General features: G+C 42.9%; 1 protein-coding gene across 1 annotated transcript in view; it reads right to left on the bottom strand.

Annotated features, from left to right (window-relative positions):
- WIPI1 (WD repeat domain, phosphoinositide interacting 1) overlaps positions 1 to 22,135 on the bottom strand; it is a 113,825-nt gene that overhangs the window by 65,683 nt on the left and 26,007 nt on the right. The window contains 3 exon segments of the mRNA XM_029599299.1: positions 3,152 to 3,249; positions 4,227 to 4,323; positions 10,375 to 10,544. Coding sequence (XP_029455159.1) covers positions 3,152 to 3,249; positions 4,227 to 4,323; positions 10,375 to 10,544 — 365 coding nt within the window.

Here is a 22,135-nt window from a genome sequence, read left to right as displayed (position 1 = left end):
TGGTGATCCCTGAGTTGGGCCACTGTGTCCCAGATTTTGTCACTGAACAGGTTTTCTCCTGTACAGGGGAGGTCGGCTAGTTTGTCTTGAACCTCCAGGCAAAGGTTGAAGGCTTTCAGCCAGGCACAGCGCCTGGCACTAATGCCTGCTGCTGAGACCCTTGATGTTGTCTCAAAGACATACGTCATAGGCCACCCTCGCTTCTTGTTTCCCAGCTTCCAATCCTTTTTGGAGGATGGGTTCTAGGCCCTCCTGGAACTGCTGTAGTAGGCCCTTGCAAACTCCTGGACTTATTTCCAGAGGTTCCAGTTGTACTGGTTCATGTACAACTGGTATGCTGCTCTCCTAGCAATAAGCATGGATCCTTGGAAACTCTCTGACCTAGAGCATCTAAGGCTCTGTGGTCCTTCCGCAGAGGGGCAGAGGAGTGAGGGCAGGTCCTCTTGGCTGATTCTACCACTGACTGGTGATGTAACTGGCTTTTCTGAAAGCCTAGGGCCTGTTGCATTAGATAAGTGACATCCGTTTTTCTGTTGACTGGAGCCACGGAACCAGGATGTTCCCAAAGCCGGTAGAGGAGGTCTAAAAGGACCTCATGTACAGGGACACCCACAAATTGGAGGACCTCCAACATCTTATGGCGGGCATCTTCTTCAGTTAAGAGCTGGAAGGGAATGGTTTCTGCCTCGGGAGACTAGTGTCATCTCTCATCTGGCGGAGAAAGCTCCAACAGAAGGTCCTCTGAGGCCTCCGAGGAATGCTCAGAGGAGGCATCCTCCCTTAGGTCAAAAGGGGTCTCCTCCTCACCACTAAACTGTCTGGGTCATGGAAGGAGGTCAAAACCCAGAATATGGGCATCGACGGCCGGTGAGGCGGCACTGGCATCAAGGGCACCCGGAGGCCTGAACGCCCAGGAACGGGAACCGGCATCGGCGGTACCATCCATTGAGATTGGCAAGGAGCCGCATCTTCCTCCTCCAAGGAGCCCAGAATTGAGATCGAGACGGGGGAGGCACCAGTGGTGGACAGGGCTGAGAAGTACGTCCAGCCTTTCCAGCAGAGGCGCCAACATGGAAGGAGCCGGTTCCGATGCCAGTATGGGGACCGGCGTCAGTGTCTGCTGGAGACCCCGAAGGGCATTTAGCCACTGCCTGTTGAACCACGCGGTCCAACTCCTCTCTGAATGCGGGTGCGAACAAGACCGACCCTGAAGTAGGAGGCAGGCTGGGCATCACTGGAGGCTCGGCGCCTGGCACCAATATCAATGGGGAACACCCTGGGCTCCCGGGTTTGGAGGAGGCCTCAGGGCCTCTTCGGAGGGAGTTTCGCAGAGGACGATGCTGCTCTGGTGTCAGAGCCAGCACTGGATGGAGATTATCATCGGTGCCGTTGTCGATGCTTCCCACAGTGCTTGGCCTGGTCCTTCTCCGGCACAGAGGATGACGATCCAGAAGCCTTCGAATATCCCAATGCTAGTGAGGGGCGATCTCCTGCCCCATGATCATCCTGGCGCGTCACCAAAGGGGAAGGACCCAAGACAGATCAATCCCCGCGACTTGACGTACCCAGTACCAGAGTCGATGGAGCCGACTGCTTGGAACCAAACAAGTGTTCCATCTTGTCCAGGCAGGTGCACCAACCTTTGGGGGGGGTCATCTGAGCACAGCTGGGACACCGGACATCGTGGTAAGGCCCGAAACACAAGACACAGACGTCATGCGGGTCCGTGATGGACATAGTCCGCGGACACTCAGGGCACTTCCTAAAACCGGTCGCTATTGAAAAAATGAGCGGCATGTGGTCAGTGGGATAGACGCTCGGGAACAGACCGCAAGAGCGTGGAAAAAAAAAAAAAAACCTACCAAACGCCGGAGGAATCAATTTGCGATGCACGACCCAAAGGCGGGGAAAAAAAAATTGAAGAAAAACTGTCGAATGCTTCCGTTAAGAAAAATTTTTGAAACATAGCTCCACAAACCACAAGGCAACAGGCACCACGGAACAAAGGAGACTGAAGGGGGACCCCGTGTAACTACAGGGTTAGTGTCATGCTGGGCATGCTCAGTGTGCCAGTCAAAGTTCTAGAAACTTCGACAAAAGTATTCCATAATGGGCTCCATCTGATGATGTCACCCATCTGTGAGGACTACCATCCTGCTTGTCCTGGGAGAAAGGTCAATGCAATATTATCACACAAGAAATGTGCGTCCAAACTGGGTGCAGGTTTTTTGAATGCACGCACATCCACCTCTCCTGGGTGCTCGATGCAATAGGCAAATGAGTTGCCATGCTAAAAGGGACACACAATGGGTAATTTGTGAGTCCCTAGTGCTCTGCATCAGGACCCACAAGTCGTGGCTGTAGCGCCCACAAACAGCCTGGCTAGAGCTTCCTCCCCACTCCCTGCAGGGCTGTTCCTGATTGGTCCTTTTCACTGACACTTGACAGTGAAAGGACCAGGCCCCTTTCAGGACAGCCTTCTGAAAGAGGATTGGTCCCTTCACTGACATGTGACAGTGAATGAGTCAATCAGCAGTAAGTAGAGTGAATAAATTAATATCAAGTGCCCGACACCTGATATTAATTTATTCACTCCTTCACTTACTGCTGGTAGGGGTTCCAATTGGGCCAGATCTTGTGGATGCTGCTTTTTGTGGATCCCCCTATGAGGAACCACAGAAAGCAGGATTTTTTGTTTTTTTCAGTGAGCCCTTGAGTGCAGCAGCATGCTTTAAACGCCAGCACCTGGGCAGGCATTAAATTTGCCGCATTAAAATAGGTGCAATGGTCGCATGCAATTTTTGGCATTGTGAGGTAATAGCCAATATCCTCATCTACATGGAATTTACATTGATGAGCGTCGTTAGCGATGTGCATTTTGGATGCGCTAATCAACGCATTGCATCAGGGGTTATTTTAGCATGTCCAAAACGCACAGTAGAGAGACATAAGAAATCATCATCAACATTCATACAGAAACACTGTAAGATTTTCTTGGACATGGCATTTCTACCATTCTCGTCATTCTTGGTGCCAGCTTCCTGGCACATAGCCAATTATGCTGAAAGGCAACTACTGGGCAATTCTGTTTCAGATGTCTCTCACTTTCCTCAGTACATTAATGGCACTGTTCTGAAACTTGATGACTTACCAAACTGTTTCCATCGTATATGACAATTTCCCCAATGTCACAGCTGCCAGGGTATGCCATGTAGGAGTTTGAATGGTTGATAGAAAGTGCGCATAACCCTATCAAAATGAGAGGAATATCAGAGCAGTGCCTAGGGAATGCAGAATCATCTTCATTTCCAACAAGCCTGATCCGAGCCCAAACTTTCTCAGACACCTACACAGATCTTTATCAACATCTTAGCAAGTTCTTATTTTCCCATTATTCTGGAGAGAAATCAAATATAAACACACAGAAGTACACCGTAACTAATAAAATAGTTAATTTCCAAATGATTTTGGATTTTAATGTTAAAAAAATGAAAAAGATCTGTAAATGAGTTAGCTAGATGTAGAAAAAAATACAATTTATTACTAAATAAACAGAGGCTGATAGCAAAAACTAAACTCCTAAATTTAGGTATTTAAATTAGGAACCCATTTTCAACTGAAAATTCTTCTAAATTTAAGTCCGCAATTCATTTGCCTGGATTGAGAAGCCCAAATTAGGTGCCTATTGCTGAAATTCTATGCTAAGCCCATAACTTGTTTTCCCTGTCCTAACTCCACCCCATAGCGACACAATTTTAGGTTCCTAAATTTAGCCCTAGTAAATTTTCAAAAGGCCAATTTAAGAGCCTAAACTCTTTGAAAAATGAACCTAATAGTAAATCATATAAAGAAAGCATGTTTATAAAGCTAAATCGCCCAGGGGAACAAACTAAAGTCAGATCAAATATCAAAATTCCATGGGAAACAGATTACAAAACTGCAAAATCAGCAAAAGTACCCAAATGCTCCAAAAAACAAAACAAAAAAACTCCCCACCCTATAACAAACAAATAAAATAAAAATACTTAGAGAAAATCATCAGTGGCAAACAGACTGAACTGTTTCAATAAACCTTCAGTTCAACAACTAGTTACAAGTAGTAACTATGCTGTGTACATCAAAACCTAACTTTAAAGTTGAAAGTTCTGCCACTGAATGAACTAGGGAATAGCTCAAAAAAGGAGTAGAACTAGCTGTTTTATTTCTGCTGGATCTTTCTCACTTACCTGCCAAATTCCGAGGGGTATCAAGGAGATTTTTTAGGAGTTTCATGTCTTTAATGTTATGGATATAAATAGATTCCTCCAAACAAACAATCAGCCTCTGGAAGAGCAGAGATACTATAAGCAAGCAGAAACAATGTACACAATTCTACACATATTTGCAGAACAGAAGACAGAGAAAAGTCTGGAGACTACCAAGGAAGACACTGGATATACATTATATTGCGAGGAAGCCTATAGGGTCCATTCAGAAAATTAAGATTTTGCATCTGTTGCATAGTCACTTTAAAAATTTATTTTTGCTACCAAAGGAAACCTCTCCAGTCAAATTTTCTGAAGAGAATCCTAAAATATTTTTCCATGTTCATAAGTATCAGTTGACCCCACCCTACATCAATCGCAATTAGAATCAGCTACCCTGCAGCCAATATGGCTTAGGCCATAGGCACCATTGCCAGAAAGGTGCTGTGACACTGCTGCTTCTGCAGCCCAGAGGGGCTAAAGCCAACAGGAAGGAGGGGCTGTGGTTTGTTCTGCTCTATCCACTCCAAATTTCTCTCTCAATTTCCTGTTCCCTGCAAAACAGGAAATGAAGGGCTGGTTTAGGGAGCAGAAGGTGAAATTACTACTTACCTGATAATTTCCTTTCCTCTAGAACAGTCAAGCCAATCCATTATGCAAGGGTTATGCACACCTACTAGCAGATGAAGACTGAGATCATCAGGCTCACTGATGTCACTACGTATATGTATCTGTGCTGACACCATCTGCCAGTATTATTTGCAAAAGCTAAGTGTGGACAACTTTAAAAACAAAAACCATATGAAATCATATCTTTTTTTTTTTTTTAATTTCCAGAAGACCAAGAGATCGAAGGAACCAGAGGGAAGTAGATGATAGCAAGAACAGGGTAAAAAGGTAAAACCCATTCTCGCCCACAAGACGCCGAATTGCTCGTAATTTTGCCAATTTCCTCCCCTGTCTAGCCCTGCTAAATCAGGGTCCTGGAACTGATTCAGGTAAGAAACCTAGCAGCACTGTTCTAGAGGAAAGGAAAATATCAGGTAAGTAACAGTTTCACCTTCCTCTACATCCGGTCAAGCCAGTCCATTACGAATGGGATGTACCAAAGCTACTCCCTCTGTAGGCAGGAAGCTGCTTGATCCCCTTCACAACACTGCCAAAGTAAAGGGGGCCTCATCCCTAACTTGGACATTCAGATGGTGGGTCGGGGTAAGGTATGCAGGGATGACCAGGTCGCCGTTCTACAAATCTCTAATGGAAGACACCAGCTGGAGTTCCACCCACAAAAAAGCCCGCGCCCTCATGGAATGAGCCAGCTTCTATGTATGCCACTGTGATCACTTCTTTAATTCAGCGCACCACAGTCGCCCTAGAAGCTGCTTCACTCTTTCGTACATCACAAAGCAATGATCAGATCTTCAAAATTCATTAGTAACCTTGAGATAGCTCAGAAGATGCCACCGCACATCCAGAGGATGCAGAGTCCCATATTCCTTTGCATCCCTCTGCTTATCAAATGACGGTAAGAACACAGACTGATTCAGGAGAAAACTGGAAACTACCTTTGGAAGAAAGGAGGGAACCATGCAAAGCTGTACCCTATCCTGATTGTTTGTTAGAAAAGACTATAAGAAAGAGCCTGCAACTCTGATACTCTGCGTGCCGACCACTGTGATCAGAAACACCATCTTCAAAGTGAGCAAGCGCAGAGAAACACTGTTAAGAAAGCATGTCCACCATCTGCTAAAGACAGAGAATACCAGCAAGCTGGTGTCGGCACAGAGGCATATAAGAAGTGACATAAGCAAGCCTGTTGATCTCTGTCTCCATCTGCCTTTAGGCATGCATAACCCATGTGTAATGGATAGGCCTGACTGGATGTAGAGGAATGGCTCTTTTCTTTTCTGCTCCTCCTACTCCAGCCTCTGTTTCACCTAGCTCTTCCCCTCCCCTATAGGCTGCCTGGTTAGGAGAGGGGCTGAAGCAGGAAGCAGAGGCCTGTTCTCTGCAGAATGAAATTCTATGCACAATCTGTGTGCTTATGCCTAGGGATGAGGGATAGTTCCCCCAAATGATGGTATATAATACCAATAAATAAATAAATAAAAAATAAAATAAATAAATGTGTGAGAGTGGGTGGAAGAGGGTACTGAGAGAAATTTGATGCACACACCCCTTCTCTTCAATCCATACCGAATTGTGGAGTGACCACCACTCAAAAATTCCTAGATATGATATTTGCAAAGTGGTGGCTGAACGGAAAAAGCGTTGGAGGTCACGTTCCCTCTAATTTTTTGTGGACTGTGCACACAGCTAACAGAGAACATTGGTTGGAGGGAGGGTTTACTGTTTTAGACTACATAAAAACACCTCGTTCTGGAAATGTAACTGGGCCTGACAATATCATTAGAAGTGGAGTAAGTGCTTATCCCTTTCATTAAAAATAATGAATCTGGGTTAGAAAGACTACTAGCTGTGAAGGAAATGCATACAGCTTATGAGATATTGGACTAGTAGCAAACTGAGAAATCCAGTGAAAAACTAAACAGTGAAATATGTTTAGAAAGTGGGCCCTGCCGGCGATGATTGCGTGGACGTCGATGGAACTAGTTGTATTTTAAAAGAGGGTTTCCATTTTATCTAGGCGAGCCCGCCTACCTTTCGGAGTCATCTCGGCACATTTTGGGGAAGTAGAGATGTCGTGTGCCAAACCGAGGCACAGCACACAAACATCATGTGGGTCGGTTATCGACATGGTTTGGGGGCACTCCAGACATTTTCTAAAACCTATTACCATAATGGCAAAGGTTGAGGCCAAAAACTGTTGACGGTTTGCAGATACCGAAAAAACAGTGAGACGGTACCAACCAGGAATAGTGATTATTACTCACCGAATCGAAGAAAAATATTTACCGATGGGAGACCCCTATGAGGGAATATTTTTTTAAAGGAATTTTAAAGATTTTTCCGTGAGGAAATTTGTGTGAGAATTCTCACAGAGCTCCTAACCACGAGGCAAACTGCAGCATGGAAAAAAAAAAAAGAGACTGAAGGGAGACCCCTGTGGCTTGAGGGATCATGGCATGCTGGGCATGCTCAGTGTGCCAGTCAAAAGTTTCTAGAAACTTTGACAGAACGTTTTCTGTGATAGGGCTCCAGTGATGTCACCCATATGTAAAGACTACCATCCTGCTTGTCCTGGGAGAAGAACTGTTGTGCAAAAGGTGTTAGGTAATAGGAACCACAGGCCCCTGCAGTTAGGTTACTGCTGTGCGAGTCATGCAATTATGGCATTGCAGCATCACTGTCAAGGTTCTAAGCGTTTGACAAGATTTTGTGGTGCATCATAATGCGCCTGCTACTGAAAGGAGTTTTCTTTGCAGTCAATGAGATCTAAAACCAAATTAGTTTAAATAATCAAAAATCATAACAATAGCAAAAAATACATGATTTATTTTATTTATGTAATATCATCATGGCTTAAAGATGCACACTCCCTTTTCAGTCCTTACTGCTCAACAAGACAGATTCTAATCAGTTGCGTAGAGGTTACGGGCCACATTTTTGGGGCCAGGGACACACTTGTGTCTACTTATAGGTTATAAATAATAGTGTTAAGTTTTAAAAACAAACCCACATTACCAGTCCCCCAGCTCTTGATGATGTATGCTGTGTACAGGGTGAGAGAGCGTTTTCACAGAGGCCAAACTGCCTGTCTACAGCTCTGATCACAAGTCAGCTGCAGCCAAAGCCTTCCTGTTAAAATACCAGCTACTTCTGGTAGGAGTCTGCCTGATCAATGGCTGCTTGGTGTTTTCTGCGTCTTTAAAGAAGTTCCCGCCAGTGCTACATTTCAGTCTTTAGCCAGCCTGGCATGTGAAACTAGCAGTGTTTACAGACCTCCCGCAATGTACCACCTCGGCCGAGATGATCTCAGCCCTACATGGTAAATATTTTGCTTCATGTTTTTCAAACAGTAACTAATTAGGAAGTCAAACTTTACACAGAAGTTCTGAAAATGAAAGTGATGCAAGTAATTAAGAGGAACAAACAGTGCCCCTGGTAACAGTGCTAGAGAACAAGTAAAGCACCAGCTCTGGATTGGAGGGCTCTATGAAATGCGCTGGCAGGCTAACCAGAAGACTAATCAGAGTGTGTGTGGGAGTGAATTTCCTTTACAGGCTGTGATTCCTTTTATTGGATCGACACAAGAATTATACAAATGGGATGTACATGAGCTTTAGCCAGCATATAAGCCCCTTCTTCAGAAGTGTCCCATTGCCAAAGTATAGTCCTAATTGCACTAAAATACAACTCACCAGTAATAATAATTTTAACCCCCCCCATCGTCAGCACTCTGTAACAGATTAGGCTAGTAGTTAAATGACAGCTGTGGTACTTGCTACTCAAGGTTCAAATCCCACTACCACCACTCATTGACTGAGCACAGCCCTAAACCTCCCCATACAAGGCATTGTAAGCTCTTTTGGAAAAGGTCTCTAACCTTCAGGCCAATCCTGTAAAGTGCGGCCGCCTTTACCCTGCTCCTAAGCCGCTTTTTACTCCGTTTTCAGCCGCATTAGCCCTTCCTGCGATCCCGAATCCCCTTTAACCTACTCCTACCGCGTCCTAAATTCCCCGGGCAACCCCTTCCGCCCGCGGCATGCATATTGCATGCAAACGAGCGAATTAGCTATTCCCTAGCATCCCGTAACCCGCGCCCCGACTATCGCTAGTTTTCCCTGCCGTTTTGTCGCGCGTTTAACCTGCAAACTTACCGCCTACCCTGACCCAGGCGGTAGAGGCATGGGTAAGGGTAGATGGCAAGCTTTCCCCCAGCCCCCGCTCACCTGCCCCGGCCGCGATCATGGGTGCCGGTCTCTGTGGCAGCCCCAGTCCTCTCCCCTGCTCCCGAAGCCAAAAAAAAAAAGCGAAAAAAACGTTGCAGCCCCCCTCCAATGTCCGGACTGGGGCTGCCACGGAGACTGCAACGGCAAAGCGACTTTTCGTTTTTTTTTTTTGCTTCACCGCTGTCAGTGTCCCCCCTCCTCTCGGAGCAGGGCGCGAAAAGCAGCCTTGCTCCGGGAGGAGGGGGGGCACTGACAGCGGGGAAGCAACGGCGAAGCAAAAAAAAACCAAAAGCAATTTTGGTTTTTTTTTTTTCAAAAGTGACAATTTTTTTTTTTTTCCAAAAGCGACTTACTTTTGGGATCTGTCAAGATCCCAAAAGTAAGTCGCTTTTGGACACCGGCATAACTTACTATTCTGAAGCCATCATCAGGAACCCATGCGATCGTAGCTCCTCCCGACGAAGACGAAGATGGCCGCCTGCACGGGAAAGCGTGCAATTGGCCGCTGAAGACGTGACGTCACGATGTCACGTCTTCAGCGGCCAATTGCACGCTTCCCCCGTGCAGGCGGCCATCTTCGTCGGGAGGAGCTACGATCGCATGGGTTCCTGATGATGGCTTCAGAAAAGTAAGTTGGCAGGCGTCCAAAAACGACTTACTTTTGAGATCTTGACAGATCCCAAAAGTAAGTCGCTTTTGGAAAAAAAAAAATTGTCGCTTTTGAAAAAAAAAAAAAACACAAAATTGCTTTTGGGTTTTTTTTGCTTCGCCGTTGCTTTCCCGCTGTCAGTGCCCCCCCTCCTCCCGGAGCAAGGCGGCTTTTCGCGCCCTGCTCCAAGAGGAGGGGGAAACTGAAAAGTCGTTTCGCCGTTGCTTCTGCGCTGTCTTCGCCGTTGCTTCCTGGTATCTGTCATTTCAAATGACATTTGACATGACAGATACCAGCATGGCGTGAAGCCTTAGGCCCGCGCACCCAGGATACTGTATAGGCGCTCTATCCAGTATCCTGGGTTGCGCGGGCCTAAGGCTTTTCGGACGCGGTTTACATTTACATATAATTAGGGTTCAGGATCGAGCGGTAGGTGAGCTGCACTGTGCGGGCGGTAACCGCGGGTGCCGTAGGCACTAATGCAGCTCTTCCTACCGCTCGGTACTGGATTGGCCCGCTTGTGATTAGCCTTATGTATATCACCCATTAGGCATAGTGCACAGTGTTGTAAATAACATCTGCAAAACTGGGAATCTGTGAATTATCAGAGCCAGCCTCTTATTTTTACCTGCCGATTCAGCCGGACAGAGAGGATGTTACTAGAATAGCTGTAGTTACAGATTTCTGTTCCTTTCTTAAAGTGATAAACATTCATCTGTCGAGGCTTTGTATGACTGACCACCACCACCAAGCTGCTGGAGAAGAGGCGCTCCACAATGTATACATCTGGGGTTTCATCTAGAGAGATAGATACAAAAATTAAAAAAAAAAAAATCTTTAGTCTCATAATTAAATTCTTATACCAGGGTCACAGACTTGGTTAACTTTCGCGGAATAAGATGGGGGATCACAGTCAGCCAGCTTTACAAATTAAGGCCTGGATTTATCAAAATGCACTAAATATCGCATGAGATAGAAAAAGAGGCGAGTTTTATGGTAATAGGCAGTTTATCACAATTTGCACTAATACCTATGCGAAGCACTAAGTTATAGTGGGACCATGTTTACTATCAGGGCCACTGGGAGGGGGGGGAGGGAGCAAGAAAGAGAGGGAGTAGCCATAATGCCCTCATACTAGATAGGTATTTATATCTCTATGGGAGGCCCACCTAGTAACTCTAGCTGAGGTTTAGGTATTAGTGTAGGGGTTAGGGGCCACTTTGACATTCAAAGTGAGATGTACGAACAGAACAGTGCTCTCTTGTGAAGATTTGATGACCTTCGAAGTGAGGAAATTCACTCAAAGATGAGATTTGTGCAATGTTCTCTCAACCTAGCTTGATGGACTCTCTACCTGGGTAACATCAAGCTAGGTTGAGAGAACATCACTCAAAGATGAGATTTATGCGAATTTCCTCACTCCGAAGGTCATCAAATCTTCACAAGACAGCACTGTTCTGTTCGTACGTCTCACTTTGAATGTCAAAGTGGCCCCTAACCCCTACTACACTAAAACCTAAACCTCACCTCGAGTTACAGGTGGGCCTCCCATAGAGATATAAATACCTATCTAGTATAAGGGAATTATGGCCTCTCTCTCTCTCTCTCTCTCTCTCTCTCTCTCTCTCTCTCTCCCTCCCTCCCTCCTGGTGCTCCGGGACTACTAAAATCAGCACACCTCACAACATGTGATAAAGCCTTAACACAACCTATCACACAGCTTAATGCTCTCTGGCAGACATCATAAATTGTTCCCTCAATCAAGGATCTGTCCCTGACTCCTTAAAAATTGCTTCGCTGAAACCCTTACTAAAAAAACCCAATCTGGACCCAGCCAACCCAGCAAATTTCCGCCCCATCGCAAACCTACCTTTTATAGCTAAAATAATGGAAAAACTTGTCAACTTCCGTCTCACCGACTACTTGGACTCCCACAATATCTTATACCCTTCTCAATTCGGTTTCAGGAAACGCCTAAACACAGAATCCCTCCTTCTTTCTTTAACGGACACCATCCTGATGGGCCTTGACAAGGGACAATCTTACCTCCTAGCCCTACTCGATATTTCTGCGGCGTTTGACACGGTAAATCACGACATCCTCATCAGCCGTCTAATGGAAATAGGCATCTCTGGCTCTGCACTGCTCTGGTTTAAATCCTTTCTGAACAACAGGCACTACAAAGTTAAAATAAACGACAAAGAATCCCACCCCGTCCCATCAAAACAAGGAGTACCACAGGGCTCTTCTCTGTCCCCTACCCTGTTTAACATATACCTACTTCCTTTATGCCAGCTGCTCAATAGCCTCAACCTCATCCATTTTATATACGCAGACGATGTGCAAATCATAATCCCCATCTCGGACCCCATCTCCTCAACTCTAAATTTCTGGAACGACTGCCTACATGCCATCAACCAGCTTCTCACGAATCTCAACCTGGTCCTAAATACGTCCAAAACGGAACTCCTGGTTATCTCCCCTAGCGATAACCACCCCTTCACTAATAACACAATAACCCCACTAGCAAGCCATGTCAGAGACCTTGGGGCCACCCTTGACTCCAGAATGAATTTCAAAAAATTCATTAACGCTACAACTAAAGAATGTTTCTTCAAGCTACAGGTCCTGAAGCATCTAAGACCGCTCTTACACTTCCAGGATTTCCGTTCTGTGCTTCAAGCAATACTGTTTTCAAAGATTGACTATTGCAACGCTCTTCTACTCGGTCTCCCCGCCTCTTCGACCAAACCTCTACAGATGCTGCAAAACGCAGCAGCCAGGATCCTTACAAACACACGGCGCAAGGACCACATCACACCTATCCTAAAAATCTTACATTGGCTTCCTATTCAACATAGAATACTGTTCAAAGCTCTCACTATCATCCACAAATCGGTCTACCAACAATCCTCTCTCCAACTCACCTTCCCTCTGGAACTACTTACATCTTCAAGACCAATAAGAACTGCCTACAAAAGTAAGCTCAAGGCCCCTCCCAACAAATCATCAGTTCACAACTCCATCCACAAGCGAGCTTTTTCAACAGCAGGTCCCCTACATTGGAATTCGCTTCCTCAAGACTTACGCCAGGAACAATGCCATTTAACCTTCAGAAAAAAACTTAAAACCTGGCTGTTCACACAAGCCTATCGTTGAAGGATTCCATATTAACCAACTCTCTCTCACCCTCCAACCCACCCTTCTCCCTCCCCGCACTCCCAAACTTTTTTCTCTTTTTTCCCTTTTCCACTCGCAACCTCAACCCACCCTTTTCCCTCACCCCCGCCACTCCTCCCATCTGACATAACATGTATATTCCAGCTGTATATATTCCATATATATATATTTCCATGTATATTTCCGCTGATTATAATCCATGTTTTTTGTATTATTAATTTATTGTTTTATGTTAATTTATAGTTTGTAATTTTGTTAACTTATTGTTCAATTACTTAATTCTGTCCTATCTTCCGACATCCATGTTTTTACTCTCCCTGTTTTAATGTAACTTCTCTTTTCCACTTATACGTTAATTGATTTTTCCCCTTGTTCTAATGTAAACCGGTACGATAAGACCTGGTCTTGAGTGTCGGTATAGTAAAAGAAGTTAAATAAAATAAATAAATAATGCTACTGAAAAAGGTGTAGCTAAAATCTGTGATAAAGCTATGCAATAGACTTCGCAAAACGGTGAACCCAGCCCACTCCTGCCCCTAACTCCTCCTCTTTTTCTGATTTGCATCGCACCATACATTATGGTGCTATCACATGCGTTAAAGGCGTTTTCGCATGTGTTAATGCCTTAATGCTATTTGATAAACGATCCTGTATGGGAGGGGTTATCAGATATATCTGTCTAGCATACTGACTGCAGCCAAGTCGGTCTTGCAGGCTGTGTAGAACTAATAGTAATCATTCACACTTGATCATTGTACAATCAATGACAAATCATGAAAGTGGTGTCCTGACCACTATATTATAGAAATGTAGATATGATGGCAGGACTTCCGATTAAGGTGCACATCTGATCGGACGCCTGGGGAAAGAGCTTAGACACGTCTCTTCACATAAACTGTGTCAAAATCCTTATTGCCTCTAAAATTTTGGGCTGGTGTGATTCAAACACTCTGCAGCAGTCATAGAGCTGTTTCGAGTTTTAAGGCTCTCCTGACTCTTGCATGAGCGCAAAAACACCCGGGTGCTGTCGTGAGAAGAAAGCCCCTGAAGCTAAAATGGCAGAGCCGGGAAATGCTGAGAATGTTCTCACAACTATCTTGGAAGATGTACTGCAGCAAATATCGAGCAGTGTTTCACCACCACTTGAGAGGCTGATAAAAATACAAGTAGCAATGGCCGAAATAAAAGGCAGGCTTGAGGGAAAGAAGGCTAGATCATGCGGAACAAGGTATCGATCTCCCTGCAAGATGACAGGTTGGTGAAAGCAGAGAGGCACATTTCAGAGCTAAGAGAAAAATGCTGCTTTATTAGACCGTATAGAGGATCAGGAAAACAGAAATTGGTGTTACATTAAATTTGTGGGATTACCTGAGATGCTGAAAGAAGCTGAGCTGTATACCTTTGTTGAAAAATGACTCCCTGAGGGTCTAGGCCTCACTGCGCCAGAAGATTGCATATACTATGAAAGGGTTCACTGTGTGGAACCGATTCATGATAAGGATGGGAGGCCCAGACCAGTAATGGCGTGAATATTAAAATGGACACTCAAATCAAAGCTCATGAGAGCATATCGACAATAGGAGCAAGTAGACTACAAGGGCAATTGTGTTTTGTTGTTTAATGATTTCTTGGCCACTTAAAGTTAAATGTTATAAACAACAATACTTATTATACTATTAGATCGTGAGGAGACCTTTTGGGCACACCTCAGAGAAAGGAAGGAAAATGGGGGTTCTGGTCCCTTGGAGAAGGGAGGGTGAAGCTTACAATAAGGGGGATGTTATGTATGAAAGAGGGAATATAGGTTTTAGCAAATTGAGAAATTACTACTTACCTGATAATTTCCTTTTCTTTAGGGCAGTCAGATGAATCCAGAACAAGTGGGTGTTGGAGTTATTTTTTGTTACTTTGGCTGAGAATGTACATAAAGGTTAGGCTGTATGGATTCAGAGTTCTTACCCAGACACACTCTAGTTTGAAAGCCACAGGCCAACTTCTGAGTGAACTCATATTTACTGTTTTGCGCTGTTTATTTTAATTATTCTAGTAGGTCTATGATGAGAAAAAAGCAAATAACTTATTCTAAAGCCTGAGAGAGAGTATGAAGGCCACACAGCTGTGCCTGAACTTGATAAGATCGAAGGGTTAAAGGGGCACTTAGAGAAGATATGGTCATCGCGGAAAGATTAAGCAATTTCTTTGCTTCGGTGTTTACTGAAGAGGATGTTGGGGAGATACCCGTTCCGCAGAAAGTTTTCATGGGTAATGATTAAGATGGACTGAACCAAATCACGGTAAACCTAGAAGATGTGGTAGGCCTGATTGACAAACTGAAGAGTAGTAAATCACCTGGACTGGATGATGTACACCCCAGGGTTCTGAAGGAACTAAAAAATGAAATTTCAGATCTATTAATAAAAATTTGTAACCTATCATTAAATCATCCATTGTACCTAAAGACTGGAAGATAGTTAATGTAACCCAAATATTTAAAAAGAGCTCCAGGGGCGATCCGGGAAACTACAGACCAGTTAGCCTGACTTCAGTGCCAGGAAAAATAGTGGAAAGTGTTCTAAAGATCAAAATCACAAAACATATAGAAAGGCATGGATTAATGGAACAAAGTCAGCATGGCTTTACCCAAGGCAAGTCTTGCCTCACAAATCTGCTTCATTTTTTTGAAGGGGTTAACAAACATGTAGATAAAGGTGAACTGGTAGATGTAGTGTATTTGACTTTTCTGAAGGCATTTGACAAAGTTCCTCATGAGAGGCTTCTAGGAAAAGTAAAAAATCATGGGATAGGTGGCAATGTCCTTTCGTGGATTACAAACTGGTTAAAAGACAGGAAACAGAGTAGGATTAAATGGACAATTTTCTCAGTGGAGGGGGATGGGCAGTAGAGTGCCTCAGGGATTTGTACTGGGACCCGTGCTTTTCAATATATTTATAAATGTTCTGGAAAGGAATACGACGAGTGAGGTAATCAAATTTGAAAATGATACAAAATTATTCAGAGTAATTAAATCACAAGCGGATTGTGATAAATTGCAGGTGGACCTTGTGAGACTCGAAAATTGGGCATCCAAATGGCAGATGAAATTTAATGTGGATAAGTGCAAGGTGATGCATATAGGGAAAAATAACCTATGCTATAGTTACACGATGTTAGGTTCCATTTTAGAAGCTACCACCCAGGAAAGAGATCTAGGCATCATGGTAGATAATACATTGAAATGGTCGGCTCAGTGTGCTGCGGCAGTCAAAAAAGCAAACAATGTTAGGAATTATTAGGAAGGGAATGGTGAATAAAACGGAAAATGTCATAATGCCTCTGTATCGCTCCATGGTAAGACTGCACCTTGAATACTGTGTACAATTCTGGTTGCTGCATCTCAAAAAGATATAGTTGCGATGGAGAAGGTACAGAGAAGGGCGACCAAAATGATAAAGGGGATGGAATAGCTCTCCTATGAGGAAAGACTAAAGAGGTTAGGACTTTTCAGCTTGGAGAAAAGACAGCTGAGGGGGGATATGATAGAGGTGTTTAAAATCATGAGAGGTCTAGAACGGGTTAATGTGAATCAGTTATTTACTCTTTCGGATAATAGAAAGACTAGGGGTCACTCCATGAAGTTAGCATGTAGCACATTTAAAACTAATCAGAGAAAGTTCTTTTTCACTCAACGCACAATTAAACTCTAGAATTTGCTGCCAGGGGATGTGGTTAGTGCAGTTAGTGTAGCTGGGTTTAAAAAAGGTTTGGATAAGTTCTTGGAGGAGAAGTCCATTACCTGCTATTAATCAAGTTGACTTAGAAAATAGCCACTGCTATTACTAGCATCAGTAGCATGGGATAGACTTAGATTTTGGGTACTTGCCAGGTACTTATAGCCTGGATTGGTCACTTTTGGAAACAGGATGCTGGGCTTGATGGACCCTTGATGGCATGTTCTTATAGGGAGGGAACATCACTACTTTTCCCAAGCATTTAGTGTATAAGGACTAATAACAGTGAGAGAGAGAAAGAAAGCACTCACTTCTGGATGTGATAGCACAAGCTGATTCTTTGGAAACATATATATATATACACATATATATATATCTTACATATAATAGCAATTATTACCTACCGTTACTTCTGTATGATCTGATTTTTTTTGTTCTATCCTCCTATTGCTCAAATAAACTTACTTTCCTAAGTAGCTGGAACCATTATGTAGTGAATCAAAGTTTGTGTGGCTATTTGTGTAGGGAATAAGCTCCTGAGTTCAAGCCCCCAGATATAATCCCAGTAATTGTGTGTGTTTATATTGGATAAGCCCCTGAGGCAGTCCTGTGTGCACGCAGGCAATAACCCCTCAGGTAGCTCCCAGTGTAGACCTCAGTGAAATTAGCTGCCCCCCCCCCCCCCCCAAGTTCAGAGCTCCTGGGCAAAAAAAACAGTATGCACGATCTGAACCCAGAATAAAATTGGCAACGAGGATGCTGGATTCCAGGTGAATGGTTTATATGATCCTTTAATTTGTGCCTGTGTATTTCTTGATCTTTTAGGGTGAAGGGCAGATTTGTTTACTGAGGGATCATATAGTTTGTGTTAAGAATTTTTCTTGTAATCTACAGAAAACAGAATAGAGCATACGAAAATCAATTCAGTACAGAATATTGTGTGTATTTAACTTTAGCATCATGTGGTCACAGAAGCATCATTTGTTAAGAGTCAAAAAAACAGTAAGGTAGAATTAAAAGCAGAAACAAAGGGAAAGTAACTTTTGGAGATTAAAGCTGCATGTGGGAAGAACCCATGGGGTCCTAATGTCTAAGCAGACAAATTCTTTTGTTGATGTGGAAAATAAGATTTCTGAGTATCCCACAATGCCCAAAAATAAGAACAGACAGAGTACAGCCTTAATATGGCTGCTATTAGATATTATAAGTGCTTGATCACAAAGCCTCGATATTTTGACAGATAAATTGAAACAAAAAAACTGTAATAGATTAATGCAGGAGAAGTTATCTTACAGTTGGCAGAAGTCAGATAACGCTATGAGCAGAATTAGACTGATTTAATTGAGAAGCTAAAAATTGCTAGTACCCAGAATGAGGCTAAGTCTGAAATTACCTGTTTAAATAAATAGTTACTTCATAAAGATGAAGAGTTAGAAATTCTTTGGGAACACTGTCAACTCAAATCTTCCTCTGATCTTGAGAATGAAAAAGAAGGTGATACAAGACCACTGGGAAGAGGGGAGCAAAAGATCCAGGAAAGAGAGGGTGTGAAAATGTAATCGCTGTATGCATCACCCACGACAGGACCTAAACCTGTAGTCCTGCACTTAATCAGAAGCATGAACCAGCTTCTCAGTCAGGGAAGTTTTGTGGTATGTGCTTTCGACGTAAGAGAAAAGGACATACAGCCAAGAATTGTTACAGACCCCAGATTTCACACTCCGTATTTAGCTCCCCCTCCCAGCAGGCCTGGGGATTAAATTGGGGTTGGCGGACCTCATTCCTTCTATAGGTGGCACACCCAATATCTAGTTAAACAGTGGGATGTCTGGCCTCAGCTGATAATCTGAACTCTTCCTTGATTTTTGTGAAACCGGCAGAATATAGGACTAGACCAAAATGAAATGTTTGAAGTTTCTGTTTTGTGCAGTTTTTTTTCCTTTCCAGGAAATTAGCTTCATCTTTTATTGGTTTAGGTTGCTAGCAAAGCAGATGTGTAAGTTTTTTTGTATGTGCTAACTCCTAATTTAAAGTTTGCATTATTTTAATTGTGCAGCTATTGTTTTAGCAAAAGGTTTTGTAAAATAGGGAGAGCTTTTTTTCTCTCCTTCTTGCATGAAAGGAATGTAAATTGTTCCAGTTCTTGTGCTTAAGCAATCAAAACCACATAGTTGGAAAAGAACAATATGTATATCTATATCTCTTTGAAATGTAATAACTGATTATCATGATGAAATATTTTTATGATATACTTAGTCACATTGTAATTTGCAGATGCTATTTTGATTCTCACATTAATGGTACAGTCTGAATTTATGCAGTTGTATTGCGTCATAGTTGCTGTTTTCTGTGTTAATGGTTCAGCAGAATATGCTATCTGTACATCAATTTGACACCCAGATAGTAATTTTCTTCTTTTTGTAGAAAGAACTAGAATAGATTTTTGAAACAGGGATTTTGTTTTTGCTTTGCACCACCAGTAGGTGGGGGAATATGTGCTACACCTGAGTTTAACTGTCCAGATACGTAAAAGAAAAGGATTAGCAGGCTGTACACTTCCAGTGGGAGATGTTGTTGAGCAAAGACCTGAGACAATGCTTCATCACGGGATGAAGAAGCACCCAAATAACTATACATGTGGATGCAGGCTATGCTGAGCACAGTAGGCCTGATACTGGATAATCAATGAAAGATGGCCTATGTAATCTGATGAGCTGGGTATTCTCCGGAAGTCAGAAAGGCCAACCACACACAACAACCAGCATGGAGATCGAAACGGATGATAGAAGATACCGAGACCAATCACTATGGACACTCCCGGCATACCAGAGGCACGCCTTTCTAAGGTTTTAAATTGCAAAAACTTTTAACCACTACTCAAAACTAGTGTGTGAAACTCTGCTTAGCAAAGATTTACAGATGACAAAAAATACTAATAATAAAGTGGATAGGTGGTCATTTCATATTTAACCAATTCAGGCTCCAACTTTGGTTGCCAAAACTTTAATTTATAATCATTAACTGAACACCCACGACCTTGTTAAGATGCAGATTCATAAAAATTTGTGGCTTTAAAATATCTTCTTTCCACCATATGCCGGTCTGAAAGGCTGGAAAAACCGCTCAATCTTATATCCTTATTCAATACGTACTTAGCTTATTTTTATTTATTTTATTTATTTAGGTTTTTTATATACCGGCATTCATGAACAGATCACATCATGCTGGTTTACATTAGAACAAGGGGTGCAAAGAACAATGAAATTATAACTAGTGCATCAGGGTAGCAGTTACAATGAAACATAGGTAGTAGAACTGGGAGAAAGAGAAAAAGAACAGTGTAGGGTTAACAAATTAATAATAATTATTTACAGTGCCTGAGTAGCCTCATTGTTTGGGAGGAAATGGAAGTGGTTATGAGTTGTCTGGGAAGGCTTGTGTAAATAGCCAAGTCTTCAATCTTTTTCGGAAAGTTGGTAGGCATGGTTCTTGGCGCAGATTCTCCCGATGCGGCCAGGTTTCGGAAAAATATCCTTCATCAGGGGAATTGTACACACAGATAGTTTAACATACTACCATCTATCTCTGGCAGCAGAAGAGCTGTTAAATGGCATGGACATTTATATTTCGATTTAAGATATTTTAAAGTCACAAGGTTATAGCATACAATTTTGATTGAAGATATTTTAAAAGTCAAACTTCACAGCAAATCTAAAAAAACAAAAACATTTTGTTTCCAAAAAAAAAAAATTTGTGACTCTCCATCTTAACAAGGTGGTGGGTGGTCTGTTGATTATAAAAGAAAGATCTGGCAACCAAAGTTGGAGCCTGAATTGGTTAACATATGAAACTACCACCTATCCACTTTATTATTAGTATTTTTTGTCATCTCTAAATCTTTGCTAAACAGAGTTTCACACATTAGTTTTCAGTAAGGGTTAAAAGTTTTTGAAATTTGGGTTTGGAGTATTGTTAACCCCATAAGTGGAGATTTTTGAGTTATAAGGTTTTAAATTGGCCAGACCTCTTTGTCAAATTCCAGGTGACATGAAGCTTAGATGGGGTTTAGGTATTCTTGATAAGGGTATTCTGACCAATTGAACAGATAGAGCAATGAGTTAATGGATTTAGCTTTTCTTGCAAATACGGTAGTAGCCCTGGTCTTTTATATCTGCTAGTCCTAAGGGGCCAGTGTTTAATGCATGTATATATCCAACAAGCAATACACATTGTTCTGATTAATGCTGACACTAATATAAACTATAGATTGGGAAACTTTTCGTCCAGCAGTTGTCAGTGTGAATCCTTTGAATCCAAGGGTGGAATATGTTGGAGTCATTTTTTGTTACTTTGGCTAAGGATGTATGTAGAGGTTAAGCTGTATGGATTCAGAGTTCTCACCCAGTCACAGGCCAACCTTTGCGTGAACTCGTATTTACTGGTTTGCACTGTGAAATTCATATGAACAGACAAGAGTCTGTCTATTTTAGTTATTCCAGTAGGTCTATGCTGAGAAAGCAATTAATTTATACTAAAGCCCGAGAGAGAGAGTGAAGGCCACACAGCTGCACCTGAAATTGATAAGAACTCAGAGGGAGGGAACACTGCTGCTTTTCCCAAGCATTTAATGTATAAGGAGTCTGTGGACAGACTAGCAAAAAACTTGATTAAAAACAGATAATCATTTCAGTACTCAGCTAACAGGCACACTGAGCTCAGACAAGAATTTAATAACACTGGTCTAGGGGCTGGAGTAATCAGTAAAATCTTTAACACGTAGGCACACAGGAAGATCAAAATGCAGTCATTCAACACTCGAGGGATGGAAGCTGGATTCATCTGACTGTCGTAAAGAAAAGAAAATTATCAGGTAAGTAGTAATTTCTCATTTCTTAACGTCCAATCAGATGAATCCAGAACAAGTGGGATGTACCCAAGCTATTCCCGAATAAGGCAGGAGGCTGCCCACAGTCCAGTCAAAACCGCATATGCAAAGGCCACGTCCTCCCAGACCTGAACATCCGGACAATAATACTTCGCTGCCAAAACAAAAACGAGCCGTTAAAGGGCAATTTGGTGAGGTTAGCCTTGGAGGTCGCATCAGCTGACCAGTTTCTCAACCATAACTGACGCTTGGCTGCTATTATTGAAGCCACCCCTCTGGCTGAAGTGCAGACCAAATTACTGCCCGCATCTGCCAAGAAGGCAGCAGCTGATTCCATAACTGCCCTGGAGTTTACCCCAGAGTCATCAACCTCCTTGGAGGGAAGCAAACAAGAAACGATATGCAAGGTTATTGCCACTGCTTCAAATACTTGCTTAAGGATAGTCTCAATTTTTTTTTTTTTTTTTTATCATGAGCATCCTTCAAGGCTGCTCCTCCTTCCATGGGAATAATGGTCCGCTTGGAGACTATGCACAAGTGCATCTACCTTCGGAAAATGTAAGTGCTCTCTTACCACTGGATCCAGAGGGTACAGT

Source organism: Rhinatrema bivittatum, chromosome 4 (assembly GCF_901001135.1).
Source record: "Rhinatrema bivittatum chromosome 4, aRhiBiv1.1, whole genome shotgun sequence".
NCBI classification, from domain to species: Eukaryota; Metazoa; Chordata; class Amphibia; order Gymnophiona; family Rhinatrematidae; genus Rhinatrema; species Rhinatrema bivittatum.
The sequence above is the reverse complement of the archived record's forward strand: the minus strand, read 5'-3'. Positions and strand labels throughout refer to the sequence as shown.